We start from the raw sequence: 20,909 nt of genomic DNA, 5'->3' as shown, positions 1-20,909 counted from the left end.
CGAGTCCGCACCGCTTAAACTACCGGAGGTTCGCATACCTACATTTGATGGCGCCCTCGAGGATTGGCATTCGTTTCACGATGCCTTCTCATCAGCGATAGATAGAAATGAAAATTTAGCACCGGTTCAGAAATTTCATCATCTCCGAACAGCCCTGACTGGCTGGGCCGCGCGAAGCATACAGTCATTACCCATCACCGACGCAAATTACGCAATCGCCATGGACGCTCTTAGGGAAAAATTCGACTGCCACCGCCAGATCTGCATGCGTCACTGGGACCTGATTCTCGACTATCCCAGAATAACTAAAGAAACACCCGAAGCCATAGACGATCTTATCGAGACAGTCAAAGTACATCTTCAAGCGTTAGAAAGACTCGGGGACCCAGTCACGTCAAACGCCTTTCTCATAAAGCTTGTCACGTCGAAGTTACCCTCAGCCGTCGTTCGCGAATGGCAACATACCCTACCGGACAAGAAATTGCCGCCATATACGCATTTAGTGGATTTTTTGAAAACACGGACGAATAGCGACAGAGCATGCTCATCATTAACCGTCAAAAGGGGGGCGTCCGAGCAACACGACCGTCGGCGACAGGACGCGCCGCGAAGTTATACATTCGTAACTACACACAATACGTTGTTGTGTCCGAACTGCCACGGACAACACAAATTATGGAATTGCCATGTCTTCAAAACGAAGACGCCCAAAGAACGCCTGGAAATCGCCAAAAGGGCGTCGCTCTGTACCAATTGTTTAGGCAAGGGACACGCTCTCACTCAATGCTCCGCGGGATCATGTCGCATCTGTAGACAGCGACATCACACGTACCTGCATCAAGACCAGGGGCATAGCAAAACACGAACACGTGTCGACCGAACATCGAGCGGCCGATCGTCGAGCGACCGATCATCCAGCGGTCGATCTTCGCCCAGTTCACCGTCCCCGCGTTCGTCACATCGTTCGAGGCGCTCATCTTCGTCTCCCCGAGCGTCTCGCCAGTATTCTCGCCGAGATTCTCGCCGAGATTCTCGCCGAGAGTCTCCCCGAGCGTCTCCCCGAACGTCTCCCCGAGCGTCTCCCCGAACGTCTCCCCGAACGTCTCCCCGAGCGTCTCGTCGAGATTCTCGCCAAGAGTCTCCCCGAACGTCTCCGCGAACATCCCCGAAACGCGAATCTCGGTTACCGCGATCGTCGGCATCGGGATCGACCATATCGTCCAGCCCTAAACGACACGGAAAACAATGACGTCATCAGACGAGCCTGTTAGGGACCGAACCACAGAAAACGGACTCATCGACCCCGCTCCCTTTTGAACAATTGCAACACGACTTGTTAGTCACAGCGCAGGTCAACATCTTGAATAATGAAATTCAACCAGTTCGTTGTAGAGCTCTGCTAGATACCGGCTCTAGCATGAACTTTATCACCGAAAGGCTCGCTAACTCATTAAAACTCAATCAACAGAAATGTTCGGTCCCAATCGGAGCACTCAACACGTTATCGACGACCTCGAAACGCTACATCACGGCCACGATCACCTCTATTGACGGCACATACGAACGCAACTTGACGTTTCTGATCATACCGACTATCGCGTCTTGGGTCCCAAACCAACCCGTAGATCGCTCAACGATACAGATACCTAGGAATCTCCAATTAGCCGATCCAAGATTCCATAGACCTGCTCCGATCGAAATATTGTTGAGCGCCGGACCAACACTAGCATCACTCTGTGTCGGCCAACTTGATATCAGTCAAGCAAACGGGCCCGACTTGCGTCTGCAAAAGACGAGATTCGGATGGGTCATCGGGGGGAGCCCAACCTCACAATCATTAGCATTCGCATTTCACACCTCCACGACGGCTTTACAGGCGGACCTCGCCCGTTTTTGGGAAATCGACGAGGGACCGCCCACCGCACGAATTTCGGAATCGGAACGACAGTGCGAGGAGCACTTTCGAAATCACGTTCAACGCAACAACGAAGGGCGATACGTTGTCGCTCTCCCATTCAACGAAACAACTCCTCCGCTTGGATCTTCGAAAGCCATGGCAATGAAGCGACTCACTTCCCTCTGCCGTCGATTCCAACGAGACAAACAATTCGAAGCCGACTATCACGCCGTAATACAAGAATACTTGGAATTAGGACATATGACGAAGATCACCACGGACCACTGCACGGACGACGGATATTTTCTGCCACATCACGGCGTGATCAAAGAATCCAGCCGGACTACAAAACTCCGAGTTGTGTTTGACGGATCTGCACCAACCACCACCGGAGTTTCATTAAACGACGTACTTCATACGGGACCGAAACTACAAGACGACATATTTCTTATCCTTTTAAGATTTCGTTTTCATCAGTATGTCATTACAGGCGATGTCGAAAAGATGTATCGACAATTTCTTGTGCGTCCAGAGGATCGGAAATTCCAACAAATCTTGTGGCGCAACTCTGACGGAGAAGTTGACACCTATCAACTTAACACAGTGACATTCGGGCTGTCAGCGGCCCCCTATCTAGCCATTCGGTGTCTCAAACAACTGGCAGACGACGAGGGACATCGATACCCACGAGCAGCGATGGTCTTACAGCGAGACTTCTACGTCGACGATGTTCTCACAGGAGCCGACACAAAGAACGAGGCACAAATACTGAGAACGGAGCTCATAGAATTGCTTAAACTAGCCGGCTTAAACATCCGAAAATGGGCAGCGAACGACCGGGAACTGCTACGAGGACTTTCCGAGCAGGACATAAACGATAAGCTGCTACTAGGCGAATCGCAAACTTTCAAAACTCTGGGTGTTGTTTGGAATTCTTTTGACGATTCGATCCTATATTCCGTCAAAATCAATCCTACCGCCTCTCGAATTACGAAGAGAACAATCAGCTCCGAAATTGCCAAGATCTACGACCCTCTTGGATTACTGGCACCAGTGATCGTTCGTGCTAAGATGTTGCTCCAACGACTTTGGACTTTAAAACTTGACTGGGACAAATCTCTTCCGGCTGACGTACACACAGAATGGAGCAAATATTATTCACAGCTACCTTTGCTAAATAACGTGAAGTTTCCACGTAAAACTATAATCAAGACTGCAGCGGAAATCGAATTACACGGATTCTACGACGCCAGCGAAAGGGCGTATGGGGCATGCGTCTACCTTCGCACCATCGCTCCGGATGGTCATGTTTGGACACGACTCCTCACTGCAAGGTCAAAGGTGGCTCCACTCAAATCACAAACCATTCCAAGGCTGGAACTGAGTGGAGCACTTCTTCTCGCATCATTGGCCACTACAGTCCTTCAAGCGTTACCAAGCAACATTTCTCAGACCGTTTACTGGACTGATTCTACAATCGTTCTACACTGGATTAATACATCACCTCACACGCTGAAAACCTTGGTCGCCAATCGTGTGACAGAGATTCAACAAAAGACTCACACCTCAGATTGGCGCCACATTCCCACTACCGATAACCCTGCCGATCTCATATCTCGAGGCCAATCACCCCAAGACTTCCTGCGATCTACCATTTGGCAACATGGACCAGAATGGCTCCAACAACCTGAAAAATACTGGCCGTCGTGGAACCCAGTACCATTAGTTGAAATACCAGAGCAAAAGAAGGCAACATGTCTGTCCGTGACTCCGCCTGACCACAGTCTACTGGAGAGATATTCTTCTTGGCCCAAGCTGATAAGAATTGCCGCTCGTTGCCTCAGATGGAGGCAAAAACAGGATCGGGGGGGACCTCTAACCACACATGATTTAACCGATGCGCATAACAAATTGGTCAAATTGTTACAACTCTGTTATTTTCCAGATGAAATACGTACTCTCCGCACAGATCGAAATGCTGCAGTGAAGGGGAAGCTGCAACGACTCAATCCATTTCTGGACAAGGACGAGATATTGCGAGTCGGAGGCCGACTCAGTTATTCACCAATGCCCTTCACTCAAAAACACCTAATCATTCTACCCAAATCCTCAGTTACAGCACTCATAATCGAGCATGAACACCTCCTAAATCTCCACTCCGGAACTCAAGCTACCTTATATGCCCTAAGGAGATCTTACTGGCCTATCGACGGCCGTAGTCAAGTTTGGAGCACGCTGAAGAAGTGCGTACGTTGCTGCCGAGCCAATCCACCTCCAGTAGAGTACGTAATGGGCGACCTTCCAGCTGCACGGATAACGGAATCTCGTCCATTTACGAACGTCGGAATCGATTATTGCGGACCGTTCTACATCAAGGAACGAAAGGATCGCAACCGACGAAAAATCAAGGTATATGTAGCAATCTTCGTATGCCTTGCAGTCAAAGCAGTCCACCTCGAGCTGGTCACCGATCTCACTAGCGAGGCCTTCATTGCTGCTCTGCGAAGATTCATCGCTCGCCGAGGATTCTGTGTAACAATTTATTCTGACAACGGCACCAACTTCGTTGGCGCCAACAATGAATTACGAGAGCTCCGAAACCTCCTGCAGTCCGACGATCATAAGGTAAGGATTCAGTCCTTTTTAGCCGATCGACGAATCGAATGGCACTTCATTCCTCCCAACTCACCTCACTTCGGCGGGCTGTGGGAGGCTGCGGTGAAGTCCTTCAAACGACATCTCAGACGTGTCGCAGGTAACGAGCTCTTAACATACGAAAATTTGAACACACTGATCATTGAAATCGAGTCTATCCTCAACTCCCGTCCTCTGACTCCAATATCATCTGACCCAAACGATCTTCTTGTCCTTACTCCCGGTCACTTCCTCATCGGAGATGCACTAACAAGCTTTCGAGAACGAGATTTCCAGGATACTCCATCCAATCGTCTCTCCAGCTGGCAACATATTCAAAGGATCAAACAACATTTCTGGCGCCGCTGGCATCGAGAATACCTGAACGAGCTGAACATCCGAAATAAATGGAGCAAGGGCAGTCACGACATCCGAGTAGGCACCGTAGTAGTCCTCAGGGAGGATAACGTACCATCCATGCAATGGCCTTTGGGCCGCGTGATCAAGGTCCATCCAGGAGTCGACGGAATCATACGGACCGCCACCGTGCAGACGGCAACAACTACCCTGGATCGTGGCGTCAAAAGACTGGTCCCCTTACCCATTCACCCAGATCCAGACGAGTCCGACCACCCACACGGAGCCAAGGAGATTCGCCAGCGACGCAACTGACTCCACACCATATCATTTGATCGGTACCCTCTCAACGGGGGGAGGATGTTACGCCACGAGGCTTAACACAGGCTGTATTTTCTAACCGTCACTCGCGGCCCTACAATGTCTCAGTCAGATCGTCTTATCTGACCGCCGGATCATATACAATGTATCGACGAGCGCATAGCTGTTGCCAAGCAGCGAGTTCTCGAAACGTCGAATTTGGTCCGTTACGTTTTCCACGCAAGAATAGACATACGTGAGCATAGGCGCGAGCGGTGGCGTGACCTAAGTATAGTGGGGGTCGTCTTAAAGATGAGACAAAGAAATCATCCAAAGTGGATCAGTTCCTTGTGACGCGTCGAACATTACACATTGCCAAACATTCGCTTATTCTGTTAAGTATCATATCGTGCTACGTCCACCAAGAGACTAACTTCAAGTGTAAGAGCCTTGCTCGATACTGTATACATTTACATTATCTGCGTGCGATGAAGTTGTTAATTGTTTATATCTTTTCAATCGTGTAGACTAGTTGTTGGAAATATACATTATTATAATTCTGTGACTCTCAGTGTTATACCGCATCAACCACCCCGATTATCCTAACCGAAATACGGGGATCGAACTATTCGTGGTGTCGATTATTCTAATCGTAACGGGAATTTACGACTCTCGTTGACGCGTATTCTAACGACCGCGTCTCCCCGCGATAGTACGAAATTACAGGTTATGTCCTTTATAAGGTCTGCTGGGTGCTTCCTTTTTAGTCTTCTGTCCATATTTATGGTTTTGTATGTTTCCGCAGCTAGCCGGTTTATGTGTGTTGCTATTCTTGATTTGTATTTCTCGGAGTATCTGCTAATTTCTTCCTTGACCGTTGGCATTCCCAGGTCCCTTCGTAAATCTTCGTTTCTGACGTACCAAGGTCCGTTTACTATTGTTCTGAGGATTTTAGCCTGTATTACCCCTATTTTGTTTATATGGCTCATTGCTGCCGTCCCCCATAGTGGTATTCCGTACGTCCAGATTGGTTTTTTGATCGTTTTATATATTTTTAATTTATTTTCTGTGCTTAGTTTGGATTTTTGGCTTGTTAGCCAATGCATTTGTCTCCTTGTTTTCTGTCTTTTTTCTACTATTGATTTGATGTGTAGTTTCCAGGTGAGTTTTTGATCTAAGTGGAGTCCTAGGTATTTGACATGCTTTGTTTGCGTTATATGCGTGCCGTTCAATAGGATGTTTGGTGGTATCTTTTTCCGTAGCGTGAATGTAATATGGTTGCATTTATTGGGGTTTGCTTTTATTTGTTTTTCTTGTAGCCAATTTTCTACTTTTATGATATGTTCTTGTAGTATTTTGACTGCCGTTTCTGGGTTAGTATGCCTGACTAGTATAGCTGTGTCGTCCGCGAATGTCAATACTGTGCTGTTGGTAGTTGTTGGTATGTTCGCCGTGTATAATGTGTATAGTATTGGGCCTAGGACGCTTCCTTGTGGTACCCCGGCCTTGATGTCTTTAACTTGAGAATGTTTGTCCTTGATTTTTATTACGAAGGTTCTGCTGCTTAGGTAGGATTTTATTAAGTGGTGTATTTGCTCCGGGAATTGTTTCCTAATTGTTTGTAGTAGACTTTCATGATTAATTTTATCGAATGCTTTCTCTATGTCTATAAAGAGGGCTGTGCAATATTCCTTGTTTTCTAGTGCTACTATTATTTCGTTTATAAGCCTGTGCATTTGCTATATCGTGGAGTGTTTGTTTCTGAAACCAAATTGGTGATCCAGTATTAGTTTTTTTGTCTCTATTATTGGTTTTATGCGGTCGTATATTATCTTTTCCAGTATTTTGGAAAATACTGGAAGCAGTGATATTGGTCTGTAAGATACAGTTTGGTGCAGGTCTTTGCCTAGTTTAGGTAACATTTTGATCTGTGCTAATTTCCATGGTTTGGGGAAATATTGAATTCTTAGAATTGCATTGAATATTATTGTCATTAGTCTTATTGCTTTTGGCGGAAGGTTTTTCAAGATTTTACCATTGATTAGGTCGATTCCTGGCGCTTTGTTGTTTTTTGTTTTATCAATTATGTTTCTAATTTCTTGTGCCGATGTTTTAGGTATGATGGTAACCTTGTCAGTTGTGGTAATAGTGGTTTGTGGATCCTCCTCCGTATGACTTTTGAGGTTGGTGTTGTTGATAATGTGTGGTGTGAATGTGTTGCAGAGGTGGTTGGAGAATTCTTCAGCTTGTTCTTCGTTGCTTCTTGCCCATGTGTTATCTGCTTTTCTGATTGCCGGGACGGGTATTATTGGCTTCCTTATTTTTTTCGCGGCTTTCCATAGTGAATAGTTGGTGTTCTCGTGTGTGAAGAGTGTCTTCTTTAATTTTGTCGAGTATTTCTTGCGGGATTGTTATTGTTTGTCTGCTGGTTGGTTCGGGAGTAGTGGTTGTCCTTGCTGCTTCCTGGATAGCTGCTGTCAATGTTGCTACTGCCTGTTCTATGTGTTCAGGAGTTTTTAACGGGATGTTGCAGTTTATTTTGCTTTCTATTATTTCTTTGAAAGTTTGCCATTTGGTGGTTTTATTGCATAGTGTTTCTGGTTTGCTATAGTGAATTGGTTTGTTTCTGTATTCAATTATTATGGGTGTATGATCGGAACTGAGCTCGAGGTTGGGTGTTATTTTTAGTTTATTTGTGTTTAGTCCCCTTGTAACTGCAAAGTCCAGAAGATCTGGTTTTTTGTTCAGGTCAGTCGGCCAATGTGTCGGTGTTCCTGTGGATAATATATTGAGGTTATTATTTCTAATGTATTTTTCCAGTGTTCTACCTCGAGGTGTAATGTTTCTTGACCCCCAAAGCGTGTGCTTTGAGTTGTAGTCTCCCGCTGCGATGTACTTGTCCCCTAGGTCCTGGAAGTATTCTTCCCACATTTGTGTTGTTATTTTGTGTCGCGGAGGCACATATACTCCTGACAACTGGAAGTAGTTGCTGCTAGTTTGAACTGTAACAGTGGTTGCTTGTAAATATTCTTTGTTAACTTGGCTGTGTAGATAATGTTTGATATCGTTTCTGACTATCACTGCTGTCCCTCCGTGAGCTCTTCCTGAGGGGTGTTTGGTATGATATATAGGTGGTCTAGTATGGTATTTTCAAATAGCTTTTTGTAGTGAAGTGTGTTTCTGAGTCAAGTAGTATGTCTATATTATTATTGTATATGAATGTTTTAGTTTCGAGGGCCCGTTGTTGTAGGCCGTTTGAGTTCCAGGCTGCTATTTTTAGAGTGTCCGTTTTTATTTTTTGCTTAGCACGTTTGTAATTAGTTGTAGCATGACTGTGATTTGTTAGGTTTGCTGTTTGAGTACTGCGTTTTCTTCGCTTATCATTCTGGTTAGCATTTCGGTGTTCTTTATGGATTGTTTGAGCAGTTCTTTGATTTCTGCAGTGTCATTGTTACTATTGCTGTGGTATTGGTTGTGTGTTTGTGTTGGTTGGCTGGTTACTTGAGCATAGCTTAGACCACCAATGGTGTTGGTGCTGATAGGTTTGTTGTTTATTGCTTGCTCTGTATTTGGTATTATTTCACGTTTTGTGCTGTCCTGATGGGCTTGTGTGTTAGTGCTTGTCCTGCTTCGTAGGCGCGGGAACAGTTTACGTTGTAATTGTTTTCTTACTTCACATCCTTTATAGCTGGCTGGGTGGTTTCCGTTACAGTTGAAGCATTTAACTTTTTCTATTTTTCCAGAATATGGGCAGTGTAGAGTTAAGTGATTTTTTGCGCACTTGACGCAAGCTGGGCTTCTGTTGCAATAATTTTTAGTATGTCCGTATTGTTGACACCGCATGCATTCAGGTATATCTTTTTTGTGTCGTGGTGGTTCGACTGTTACTATTGTGTTTAGTATTTGTTTGATATCATATATTTCCTTGTTATTGTTTCTGGGTTCAAGTTCTATTAAGAATAGTGGTAGTGGTTGCTTTGTGTCGAATCTTGTTATATTGTTTATTGTTCTTGCTTGATGTCCAATTTTAGCTAACTCATCGCTTAGTTTATGTATGTTGATTTTAGGATGCAATCCTCTTATGACAATTTTATAGCTCCTTTCAGTTTTAAGCTGATACGTGTGGTAGATAGCATTTTTTTCTTTTAATGCTTTTATAACTTTCCTAAATGTTTCTGGTGTGTTTGTTTGTGTTTTTACTTGTTCCAATTTTGTTTGCTTCATTGTGTAGTTGTTTTTCTCGTCTAGATTATTTAGTAGATCGATGAGCGGGTCTATTATTTGGGCCTCAACAAAGATTGGTGATGGTTTTGTAATATGATTTGTTTGGGTAGTAGTTTTATTTACGGGGTCAGCGTCTATTTCTTCCGTTAGTGAGTTGAAGGAGTTACTTAATGGTAATTCTTGCAGCCATCGCTGCTTTTCTGTAACTGGGTTTCCTATGGCACTTATGTCTGTAGTTGTTTTGCGTTTTTTGCTAGCCTTCGCTAGCTTCCAACTTTCGTCCTGGTAGTATCTTTCATGTTCTGAATTGCTATCTTCCTGTCCCCGATGCTCTTTTGTTTCTTCTGGCTCAATGTTAATTTGTTTGGTTCTTATATAATATGTTTCTCCTGTTGTTGCTATGTTTATAGTTGGTATCTGCATTGCTATTTTATTTCCTCCTCACTATCACTTTGCAGCACTATTACTTTGAAACACTTTTTCACTATTCACTTATACCTGGAGAGGACGACCGTCTAGACACGTCCGTCCTCCTCGGCTGTTACATACTTGTGTATCGTTTCTCTCTACGATCCCTCACTCTCCACATACAATACAAATGTACCATATATGCAACGTACTTAATCTACAAAATACATTTTTTGTATTATCTTCGGTTGCCTTTGTTTCTATTTCTTTCGGTAATATATGCGTGTTCTAACAGTAATTATAGTTATAAGGGGCTGAAGCATTTTTTACATAATACGATAATTATACAATATTAACAGACAATTACATAAATTGTGAACAAAAATTTCTGCCATCATTTATTTGCACTTTACATTAACAAGTATTTGAAGGTTTGTTTCTTTTTGCAGCAGGAGTCAAAGAAGTATTTAGTTGATGGCTATCAATTGCTGAAGTACGAACCAAAAGTTCTACCGGAAGGAAAAATAGCTCAACATGCAGAACAAAATTTACACGAAATAAATAAGCTCTTAAAACGATTCAATGTAACATAAACTTTATCAGTACGTAGTTTGCTAAGTAAGTTCTACGTTTGGGAGTAAATATTAAACGAAAAACAAAACTGTATATATACATAGCCTTCGTAAGCAACAAACATATCGAAATAAAATTGTTAAAAAAATTTTAATAAGTATAATTACAAGCGGTAGTTATCATGTATTAGCATTCTTTGATTGAGGGGTTCATTTTTAGCACATGTTAGAAAAATTAACACATGAATCAATGATATAATTTATATTAACGTTCTCTTAATTTGGTAAGTAATTTTAGAAACTTCTAACGAATCAACAATCTTAGTTCTTCTGAAAGGGATACGACGATAGAATAAATTCTCCACATGCTTTATATATATTTTGCCGGCAGCGAAAAATACTGAAGAAATACCGAATGTACAACAGAGAGGGATATAGTAGGGGTACAATACAGTACAGGGCGGAAACGATAGAAAAAGAATAAAAGTTTATGTATCAGGGAATATTACCGTTGCAACGACAAACCTTCTTTCTTTTCGGTTCCTTGTGAAAAAAGATTTTGCTACTGACGAACCTTTTTTGAATAAAGTGAGATCGAACATGATACAATTTGATTCATATTTATTTATCTAATTAATAATTCGTTCTTTCTAATATCGTTTCTAGTAAATTCAAAATAATTTCAATAAATAAATAAATTCAACAATATTATTATTATAAAATAATAATTTACTATTTTGTGTACAATTTATATAATTCATATTTAATTTATTGTTTATTATTAATAATTTACTAATACTATTAATGAAATAGTAAAATAATATAACTATAATATATAATTATAATAATACAAAATTATATATACAAAATAATATATAACAATAATAAATAATTATATATTATAGAATAAATAGTATATAATAATATACTAACATATATGTATAACTGATTTGCTTTATACATATATATCATATATGTATCATATATACACATATGTATGAGAGAGGAAATTTCCTCTGTGATATTATATAGATATATATAGAGTATAGCTATTTTGCACGTATCTACAAATTTTATATTGTTCTTTATGTAGGTTCCAAATTTATGTGGTAAAAAACAGAGTAATGCAAGTAAATTATGACTGGCAATACAAAAGAATTGTAATAAAAAATTGTTAATTTTTAACTCGCAAACATAGACCAGACAATATTCAGACTTTGCTATACTACATTAGAAAATGGAAGAGCATAAAGAAAGCAAATAAGATTCAGAAATGAAAGAAATAAAAGAAAACACAAAAACATCTAGAAGCACAGTGAAATATAGAAAATATATTTACCGTAGTGATTATTATTTGTAAATATAAAATAATTATTAGGAATTCAAGTGTCCTGCGACATTTGTGCGTGTTTGATGAATGAGTATATGGATGTCGCTGGCGTGCTGTTTGTAACATAGCGTTGATACACTTCTTGTTCTCTTTCCTTATTTATGGTTTTCCATTGATTTTTCGGTTCGGCATGCGTAGTCTCGGAAGTCGACCCTTGTGCGTGTGTTGTAACGAATAGACAATATAATCGACGTGCGCGTTTCCAAGTTTTAACAATGATTTTCATAATATCAGATAGTAAAAATAACAATGAAAAGGAAGTAGAAGAAAATTTAAATCAAAATATTCCCAAAGTTACAATAGAAAAAAATTGTTCTTTTATATTTTTCAACAAAAAGTTAAATCTAATACAAGATTTCATTAAAAATTAATAAAATTTCAAATTAACATCAGAATGAAAAAATTAATTCAGAGATCAAACATTAAAATAACAATTTTTTAAACTAATTATCTTTATTTACTTATACTTACTAGCTTTAATACCACCATGAGAAACTTTTAACAGAGATCAACAAATTCAATATGAAATACAAATTTTAAATGTAACTTAATGTCTTCTTTTAATTTCTTCTTTGTTAAATTTTGTACTATTAATTTTTTATTAATGTATTAACCCTTTGCACTCCTATGTCGAGTATGACTCAACATCAGTTTTTATTTCAGGAGCTACTTTGTCGAGTCTCACTCCACATTCTTTCAATTCCACCTTTTTTTGTGAAATGTGCGAAAGAAAACAAGGATTGCATCCTGGAAATTGTTTCAAGATACACTTAATACTTACATACATAATACATACACTTAAAAATTACAAAATACAACAATAGCGTGAATAAAACTGGTATTTAAATGAATTTGTTTCTTCCTTTATTTATTTAAATTGTCTTATTTTTTAGTTAAAGTAAATTTCAAATAAAGCACTTAAAAGCGTTAGGAGCTGCTGGTAACAAAATTGAAATAAAATTTGGAGTGCAAAGGGTTAAACATATTTTCTAATATAATAAAGATATCATGCCTTTATTCTTTAAAAAAGTCATATCATAACTTTCATGTAACTAGTGTTACAGTAATACAATGATATTGTTAATTAATAAGATCTTAATGTAAAAAAAATTATGTAATACTATCATATTGTAGATTAAAATACCTAAGATAAAAGATAAAAAATAAATATTTAACCACATAGTTTATACCTAAAATAGGTGTGGTTAGTTGTGCTAAATGATTTCATATTATTTAAATCTACATAACAAAATCCGACATAGTCATGTCCTACAATTCTTCTACTGAAGCAAATTGTGTTTGTAGTGAAGATATTAAAAAAGATGAGGAATCTAATTTTGATTTGGTTTTAAAAGAAAAGTGGATGGAAGCCCAGAAGAATGAAGTGTTTCGTTATATATTAAACATTCAAGATTCGAAAATATTGGAAGGCAAATATCACTTTTTAGTCCAGGTAATGTTATTAAATAATTAATTATAATAAATATTTGTTTAATTTATTTTTAAATATTTTTTAGTTGTTACAATTTTGTTTAAGTAATATAGTAATTTACAGGATAAAATATTTCACATGTTTTTATTGTTCACTTGTCATATGTGTAAATGTATGCTTTAATTTTACCATCCCTTGCATAAATATTCGTAAGATAATTTTCTGGTTCAAATTTTAATAATTACAAATATGTTTTGTGTATTAATGTCATTAATACCTATAAATCTTGTTACGTATGCTTATCTCTTAGTTTTAATACTTACAAGTACAGTTTGTTGATAACTTATAAAATAAAAATAAACAGACAAAACAAAAATATTTACAAAATCAGTGACAATTTACAAAAATAAAAATGAAATAAATATTATGTAACTGTAATTATATCTAATAATATAATATAGATAATATTGTTTATTGTAGGAATTTTTATAAGAATAAAATTATATAAATTAATTTTATAGTGCAAAATCATATATAAAATAACAGTTAAAGAAGTAGCAATGAATATATCATATTTGTTATTATATTGCCAAGACAATATCAGGATTGTTTATTTATTAATCAATGTATTATACTTTTAGGAATTTATATGTATTAGTGAACTGAAATTATTTAATGTTTTATGATTTATGATTGTGAGAATTGTAATGTCTCTCTCCCCAATTGTATTTCAAAGAACTTATAATCCTTTAACACATTGGCATCAGAGCATTTAGAAACTCATCTATATATATCATTCAGGTTCTAGCAGAGGAATCCAAATGACATATATGTGAGTCATGGTGCTAATGTGTTAAGTTACTCTAGTATGACTTAGTTAATGTAACTATTTAACACAATGAAAAGAAAAAAATAATTATATCGATTCATATATATGTAAATTCATAATTAACAAATAACAAGGGAACTGCAAGACATTTGTATTACTGATTTAGTTAAAATTCTGCATATGGGAAGATCCTCACTCTGCAAAAGTATTCCATTATAAGGGCAAAGATCCAATATTTTTTGAAACATTAGTGATTGAAATTTTATTACTACGCTAAAATGTGATTCAACTGTGGTATTTAACAAACAATGCGATAGTATGATGGTAATCCGTTAAAGTCCTATGCTAAGATTCAGGATTCAATTCTTCTGTATACATATAATGTCTGTTTTTCAATATTTTTTTATTCTATTTTTTATTCTATTCTAGTTTTTATTCTATTTTGACATAAATGTTTCTTCTCTTCTTACCTTATTCTTATGATAAATAGCATTTTATATATACAATCATAAATATAACATTTATAAAGGAAACATAAATGTAATATTGTTTTTTCTGCATAGTAAATAAATTTGAAATACTGTAGTATTCAGTACTTTAATGTCCATAGAATGCATGATATATTGTTAGAAAACTTGTAAGTAGAGGAGTTCAATGATGAAAGTTTTGGCTACCACCAACCTCACATTCAGAAAACTTAATATTTGAGAAAAATCATATTGCGTGCCACAGTACATTTATTGGAGTATACAATTGCTGATTAACCAGTTAGCTGTTGTGCCTTCTTTGAAAACTTTGAAAATTGTGTACCTAAAATGTATCACAAAAAGTAAGCGATGAAGTATAATGGCCAAATACAGAGTATGTGTGGCTGTTATAATATAGAATTAAGTTGTAATGAAATGACGGTTTTATTTTTTAATTTTATTACTGATATGAATCGCCATAACACAAAATATTGCCATTTTCTGACATGATGAGTATTCCTTGGTTAAACATGCCTCCATGCTATAAACGTCGCCTATTACTAAGTTGTTGTGACTAGCATCTCGTTAACATCTTTTTGCAAAAAAGATTAATATGTGTGCGTTGCCAGAGTGCTGGTTGGCAAAATGAGTTGGTATTGATTTGGACAATAATGTGGTTACCTATGGTATGCCCGACCTACACAATTTTATCTATCTTCTCAGCATCGGACATTTATGGTGGCTGAGACTTTGTTGGAAGACTTCTGAACTCATTAGCTTGTACCTGTACCTGTATCTGTTTGCCAATAATGTACTTTATCTTCCAATGGGATGTTGCACCTTCATTTGTACATTTAGTCATTAACCAGATCTTGGAATACTTGTGTCTTGTGAATATGACTTCCATTAATTTAATCCATAGAAATTGTGGTTAAAAATTTGCAAAATATCTAAACATTGTAAGGAATAGAAAATTAGTAAAATAGCAGCTTTTATCTAAAGCTACTTTTATCTAAAAAGTATAGCCAGTGAACGGGGTCAAAAGAGTCCTACAACCGAATTTATGTAATGGTGTGCCATATAATAGTTTACCAAAAAAAACATCTTATATCAAATTTCAACTTTTTTTCTCATCTAAAAAATAATTGATCTTATACCGATGAAGATAAAATAGTAATGTATATTAGATTGATTCTTATATGTACTGATATTTTCTATTCATTAGACATAGGCATTAAATGTCTAAAATATTTAATGATTCAAATTTTTATAAAAGTTTTATATGAACAATCCAATTATATATTGTCCTCTGACAAAACATACCATACAAACTTGTTTTAATCATTATATAAATTTTCTTTATTATTGGTAATCTTATAATAAATAATATTTACTTTTTTAAATATTTAATACTGACCATTTTTATTAATTTTAGCTAAATATTGATCGCGGTTATAAAAGAAGATCTCCAGAAAATATTATTTCAATGAACCAACCTTTCAATGAGAAAGATTTTAACTTTACAAAACTTGTGTCAGAAGAACAAATAATGAATTTAAATAATATAGACAAAGATGATATAATTGCAATTAATGCTAGTCCGATTGAATACTGTCATTCTCTGCTGTTGCCACAAAGATGTAAACAATTACCTCAACTTGTAACAAAACATAGCTTAGTGAAAGCTGTTGAGTTGTTTTCCTTGAGTTTGTCTTCGTAAGTATATTCCACCTTTGAAGCAAAAATAACAGAAATTAAATCTTTAATTAATTTATAAATACATATGTTGATTGTTAAAAAGTGCAATGTCAAAGGAAAGTTAATAAAACATACTCTCATAAATTTCATTTTTCTTAATAATATTTATTAAGCATTATTCAGTTAATAAAATAAGATTATTGTAGTAATGCATTATGAGTAAAGAAGTAATTATTTTATGATTCTATTTTATTTTTGAAACTTTAATTGTTATAGCATAAAGCTTAATCAGTGATGCAATTCCAATTTAATAGGAAAAATAAAAATTTTGAAATTTTGGCATGATTTATTAACATTTTCTGACATTTAAAAATATTTACATTATAACTATTTACAATATCACATTGTTGTTTACAGTTTATAAGTATTTTCAATTAACCTTATTGTATCATTAAGCTTTTAACCTACAACGTCGTGTTAGAGACGTGGTATATCCTTCGGGCCAAACATAAACAACACGTGCACTTTGTACGTGAAACTTTGTATATTTGTTGGGATACATGCGACAAATGCTTTTTTTTCTTGTCCGCATTCGGAGGTGCAGTATATTTTCTTGAAAAATATCAGAAAGGTACCCCTAAAAATAACTTCAAAAAGAATGTTAAGCGTTGTTGAGGACATTGAAAGTTCTGCTAACATCGCAAAAAGTGATTTAATAGATATTTTAAATAGTGATAGTGACAGTAGTGATATTTCACTTTCTGTACGAGAACGTTGTAAGCGACTGGTTATCGAAGATGATACCGACGACGAAGATCACAGTAATCATCAACAACTAGAGCTATGGATTTGGAAAGAAGAAACTAATGTACCAAAAATTTGAAACTATACAGAGATTTGTGGTATAAAAGTGGCAACTTTGAGTAAGTTAGGTGAAAACAAAAAAGAAGTAGATGTTTTTAATATAATATTTGATAATATATTTTGGGAAAATATTGTTATGGAAATGAATCGATATGCAAATCAAATAATGAACAATGAAAATAAAAAACTAAAACTAGACGAAACTTGGTTTCCTGTAAACTGTGGTGGGATCAAAGTATATTTTGCACTATGTATAATAATGACTGAAGTTAAGAAACCAACAATACAAATAAATTGATCTAAGAGAGCAGTCATAGAAACTCCAATTTTCAGAAAAACGATGTCATTCAAAAGATTTCTGTAAATAACTAGATGTTTGCATTTTGCAGATAGCAATTTGGCTAACAATACAGATAAATTATGTAAACTAAAACCTTTTTTAAACCTTTTTTTTGAATCAAAGATTTATAAGAAGTATATACAACGCAAGAGGACATTGTTACCAATGAATCATTGATGAATTATAAGGGACGCTTATCCTACAAACAATTTACTCCATTGGGAGGGACAAGATCCGGTATAAAATTTTATAAATTATGTGAGTCAAAATCGGGTTATTGCTATGATTTTAAAATATACATTAGTAGTGATAAAATAAATTCTAGTGACAGTGCATCCTAAAGTGTTGTCAAGGAACTAACTGTCGAATAAAGATGAATTTGAATCTTCCGACTCCCCCCCCCCCCTGCATTGTCCTGTATAAATAAACCGACGCAACCAGAAACAGTTTAGTATCTACGAGTATTTACGAGCATCTTTCTGTATCAACGAGCGATCCAAGTGTTATCACGAGTTATTTACCGAGTTACGGGACGAGTATTTATCCGCGATTTTATTTTGCGATTTATACTTTGTACTAACGACTTAGCGAATATGGGCTGTACATTAATTTATTATTTTAAATAAATTCGACGGTTACGACAACAAACGATAATTTGCAATAAATCTCATGGTCAAACATCCATATATACCTGTCCTCTACAGTTGTACGTTACTCATCAGAAGAACGGTGCGATTTGCACAACTTTGGTGCACTGCCGTTGGTTATAGCACGCGCTATTGGAACTTAAATCGCAAGGCAATGGATTAACTATCTTGGATTTGTGCAACATGCAACAATAAATGTCTTAACCGTTTGAGTCTCAGGGGTCGAAAAATCGCGAACAGCGCGCTAACGCTTGTCTTAATCGATTGCGAAGAGAAACAAGCGGCGCAATAACGCTCGTCATATTTGTTATTTTTCTGACATAGTTTATAAATATTTCAAGTTTTTGTAAAGATATAGAAAGGATTCGGAAATACAAATAATTCCCTTTATTTAGCACACAACAGTTATACATATATCTTAAACTCTAAAAACCTCGAAATCCTATTCGCACGCACGCTTGTTGTCAACCGACTCTTCCAGATACTTCTAACGACTGACTCTTGTTTTTTGTCCCAACTAAGGCCTGGACGTCCTCTGACGCTTACACACACATTCACATGTACAGTGTAAATGTATCATGTTCCTAACAGTTTTGTTCAATAAAAATTATTGAGAAGATAACAATGAAATACAGAATACCGTCAGTCGTCCGTAGCGTTCAAATGTACTGGGACCTTTCGACACAAAATCTAAACAGCGCGATCGCGTTGCTTGGGACGCAAACGGTTAAGTTTGTGATTTTATTGTTCAATAGAATCTAATTGTGAAATTCTGATCAAAGAAATAATATTACATATTTCAAAATCTAATCCATATTATATTTATACTTACAATAAAATAATATTTTTAATCTACTATTTTAAATAACCAAGAGCTTAAATATATTTGAATTTTTGATATGAGATCTACAGAGAATAAAAAAAATAATTGGAGTAAATAAATAACTAAAACTTAATAATTTGATAATATGTTGTTTGCAGATACATCAGGGTGGCTTTCAACAGTCTTTGTGCTTTTGCATCTGTGAACCATCTTCATTGGCATTTATACTACTTGAAATGGAGGATGTTACTGGAATATATTGTAACTATATTTTTATTCTTTTATTTCTTATATATATATATATCCCACTAGTCCAGTCGAATTACATCGAATTAAATTATATCCATTTCATTAAAAAATTCAAATTGTTGTCCTATCGTTTAATGTGTTCCTATTGATAATTGAGAATGAGAATCTGTTCAAGGTAAGAGATTATTTTCAACAATACACAATCAGAAGTGGTATAATTGTAAAAATCAGCCTCTTCTCTTACTTATTGGCATATATCTGGGGACTGAGTGGAGATAGAGGAAAATATTAAGAATGAATGTTATAGGTGATTAAATAAGCTATAAAATGAGTTGTGTTTTGTTAAGATAGCAGCACCAATCGAACTACAATTTGGATAACAAATTATTATTATCACACAAGAATATCTGTGTGAAAAATTAATAACTTACTGTATTAACAAATTATAACATATGTAAAATTCGAGCTATCGCGGGGAGACGCGGTCGTTAGAATACGCGTCAACGAGAGTCGTAAATTCCCGTTAGGATTAGAATAATCGACACCACGAATAGTTCGATCCCCGTATTTCGGTTAGGATAATCGGGGTGGTTGATGCGGTATAACACTGAGAGTCACAGAATTATAATAATGTATATTTCCAACAATTAGTCTACACGATTGAAAAGATATCAACAATTAACAACCTTATCGCACGCAGATAATATAGATGTATACAATATAGAGCAAGGCTCTTACAATTGAGCTTAGTCTCTTGGTGGACGTAGCACGATATGATACTTAACAGAATAAGCGAATGTTTGGCAATGTGTAATGTTCGACGCGTCACAAGGAACTGATCGACTTTGGATGATTTCTTTGTCTCATCTTTAAGACGACCCCCCCTATCCTTAGGTCACGCCACCGTTCGCGCCTATGATCACGTATGTCCGCTCTTGCGTGGAAAACGTAACGGACCAAATTCGACGTTTCGAGAACTCGCTGCTTGGCAACAGCTATGCGCTCGTCGATACATTGTATATGATCCGGCGGTCAGATAAGACGATCTGACTGAGACATTGTAGGGCCGCGAGTGACGGTTAGAAAATACAGCCTGTGTTAAGCCTCGTGGCGTAACATCCTCCCCCCGTTGAGAGGGTACCGATCAAATGATATGGTGTGGAGTCAGTTGCGTCGCTGGCGAATCTCCTTGGCTGCGTGTGGGTGGTCGGACTCGTCTGGATCTGGGTGAATGGGTAAGGGGACCAGTCTTTTGACGCCACGATCCAGGGTAGTTGTTGCCGTCTGCACGGTGGCGGTCCGTATGATTCCGTCGACTCCTGGATGGACCTTGATCACGCGGCCCAAAGGCCATTGCATGGATGGTACGTTATCCTCCCTGAGAACTACTACGGTGCCTTCTCGGATATCATGTTTGCCCTTATCCCATTTATTGCGGCGGGTTAGCTCGTTGAGGTACTCTCGATGCCATCTGCTCCAGAACTGCTGTTTGATCTGGTGGATGCGCTGCCAGCTTGATAGCCGCCCTGATGGAACTGTCCTGAAATCACGCTCCCGTAAATTCGTGAGTGTGTCACCGATTAGAAAATGAACGGGAGTGAGGACAGGGGGATCTTTCGGATCGGATGATATGGGAGTCAGTGGGCGTGAATTAAGGATGGCTTCAATTTCAACCACAAGAGTATGAATGTGCTCAAAGGTCAAGAGTTCCGTGCCGACGACGCGGATGAGATGGCGCTTGAAGGATTTCACCGCGGCTTCCCATAAACCGCCAAAGT

At 37.3% G+C, this 20,909-nt stretch overlaps 3 protein-coding genes and 1 long non-coding RNA gene across 10 annotated transcripts in view; 3 read left to right on the top strand and 1 right to left on the bottom strand.

The window, feature by feature from the left end:
* Positions 1-220: 220 nt before the first annotated feature.
* Positions 221-2,504, top strand: LOC125386772. Its single transcript, XM_048413903.1, has 3 exons — positions 221-352; positions 1,469-2,290; positions 2,430-2,504. The coding sequence occupies exons 1-3, from the start codon at positions 221-223 to the stop codon at positions 2,502-2,504; spliced, it is 1,029 nt and encodes a 342-aa protein (XP_048269860.1).
* An 89-nt stretch (positions 2,505-2,593) lies between these two features.
* LOC125386771 lies at positions 2,594-10,413 on the top strand. Its single transcript, XM_048413901.1, has 3 exons — positions 2,594-4,223; positions 4,338-4,999; positions 10,270-10,413. Exons 1-3 carry the CDS (start codon positions 2,594-2,596, stop codon positions 10,411-10,413), a joined length of 2,436 nt encoding a protein of 811 aa, XP_048269858.1.
* Positions 10,414-11,433: 1,020 nt separating this feature from the next.
* LOC125386631 (GDP-D-glucose phosphorylase 1-like) overlaps positions 11,434-20,909 on the top strand; it is a 35,872-nt gene continuing 26,396 nt past the window's right edge. The window contains exons 1-5 of one of the 5 annotated variants that reach the window (XM_048413598.1): positions 11,434-12,119; positions 12,446-12,620; positions 13,088-13,235; positions 15,946-16,226; positions 19,041-19,143. In XM_048413598.1, the coding sequence (XP_048269555.1) occupies positions 13,146-13,235; positions 15,946-16,226; positions 19,041-19,143 (474 nt within the window). In that variant the 5' untranslated portion in view covers positions 11,434-12,119; positions 12,446-12,620; positions 13,088-13,145. The other 4 variants (XM_048413595.1, XM_048413597.1, XM_048413594.1 and 1 more) reach the window with 4 other exon arrangements.
* On the bottom strand, positions 13,741-16,816 carry LOC125386633. Of its 3 annotated transcripts, XR_007226977.1 has the most exons (4): positions 16,589-16,816; positions 16,163-16,241; positions 15,301-15,460; positions 13,741-14,853 (listed from the first exon to the last, which is right to left on the bottom strand). It is a non-coding gene; the product is annotated as an uncharacterized LOC125386633 (long non-coding RNA). The 3 variants fall into 3 exon arrangements; XR_007226975.1 differs by lacking the exon at positions 13,741-14,853 and having other exon boundaries at positions 14,886-15,460; XR_007226976.1 differs by lacking the exon at positions 13,741-14,853 and having other exon boundaries at positions 14,886-15,460; positions 16,648-16,816.

This window comes from Bombus terrestris, chromosome 17 (assembly GCF_910591885.1).
Source record: "Bombus terrestris chromosome 17, iyBomTerr1.2, whole genome shotgun sequence".
NCBI classification, from domain to species: Eukaryota; Metazoa; Arthropoda; class Insecta; order Hymenoptera; family Apidae; genus Bombus; species Bombus terrestris.
The sequence above is the reverse complement of the archived record's forward strand: the minus strand, read 5'-3'. Positions and strand labels throughout refer to the sequence as shown.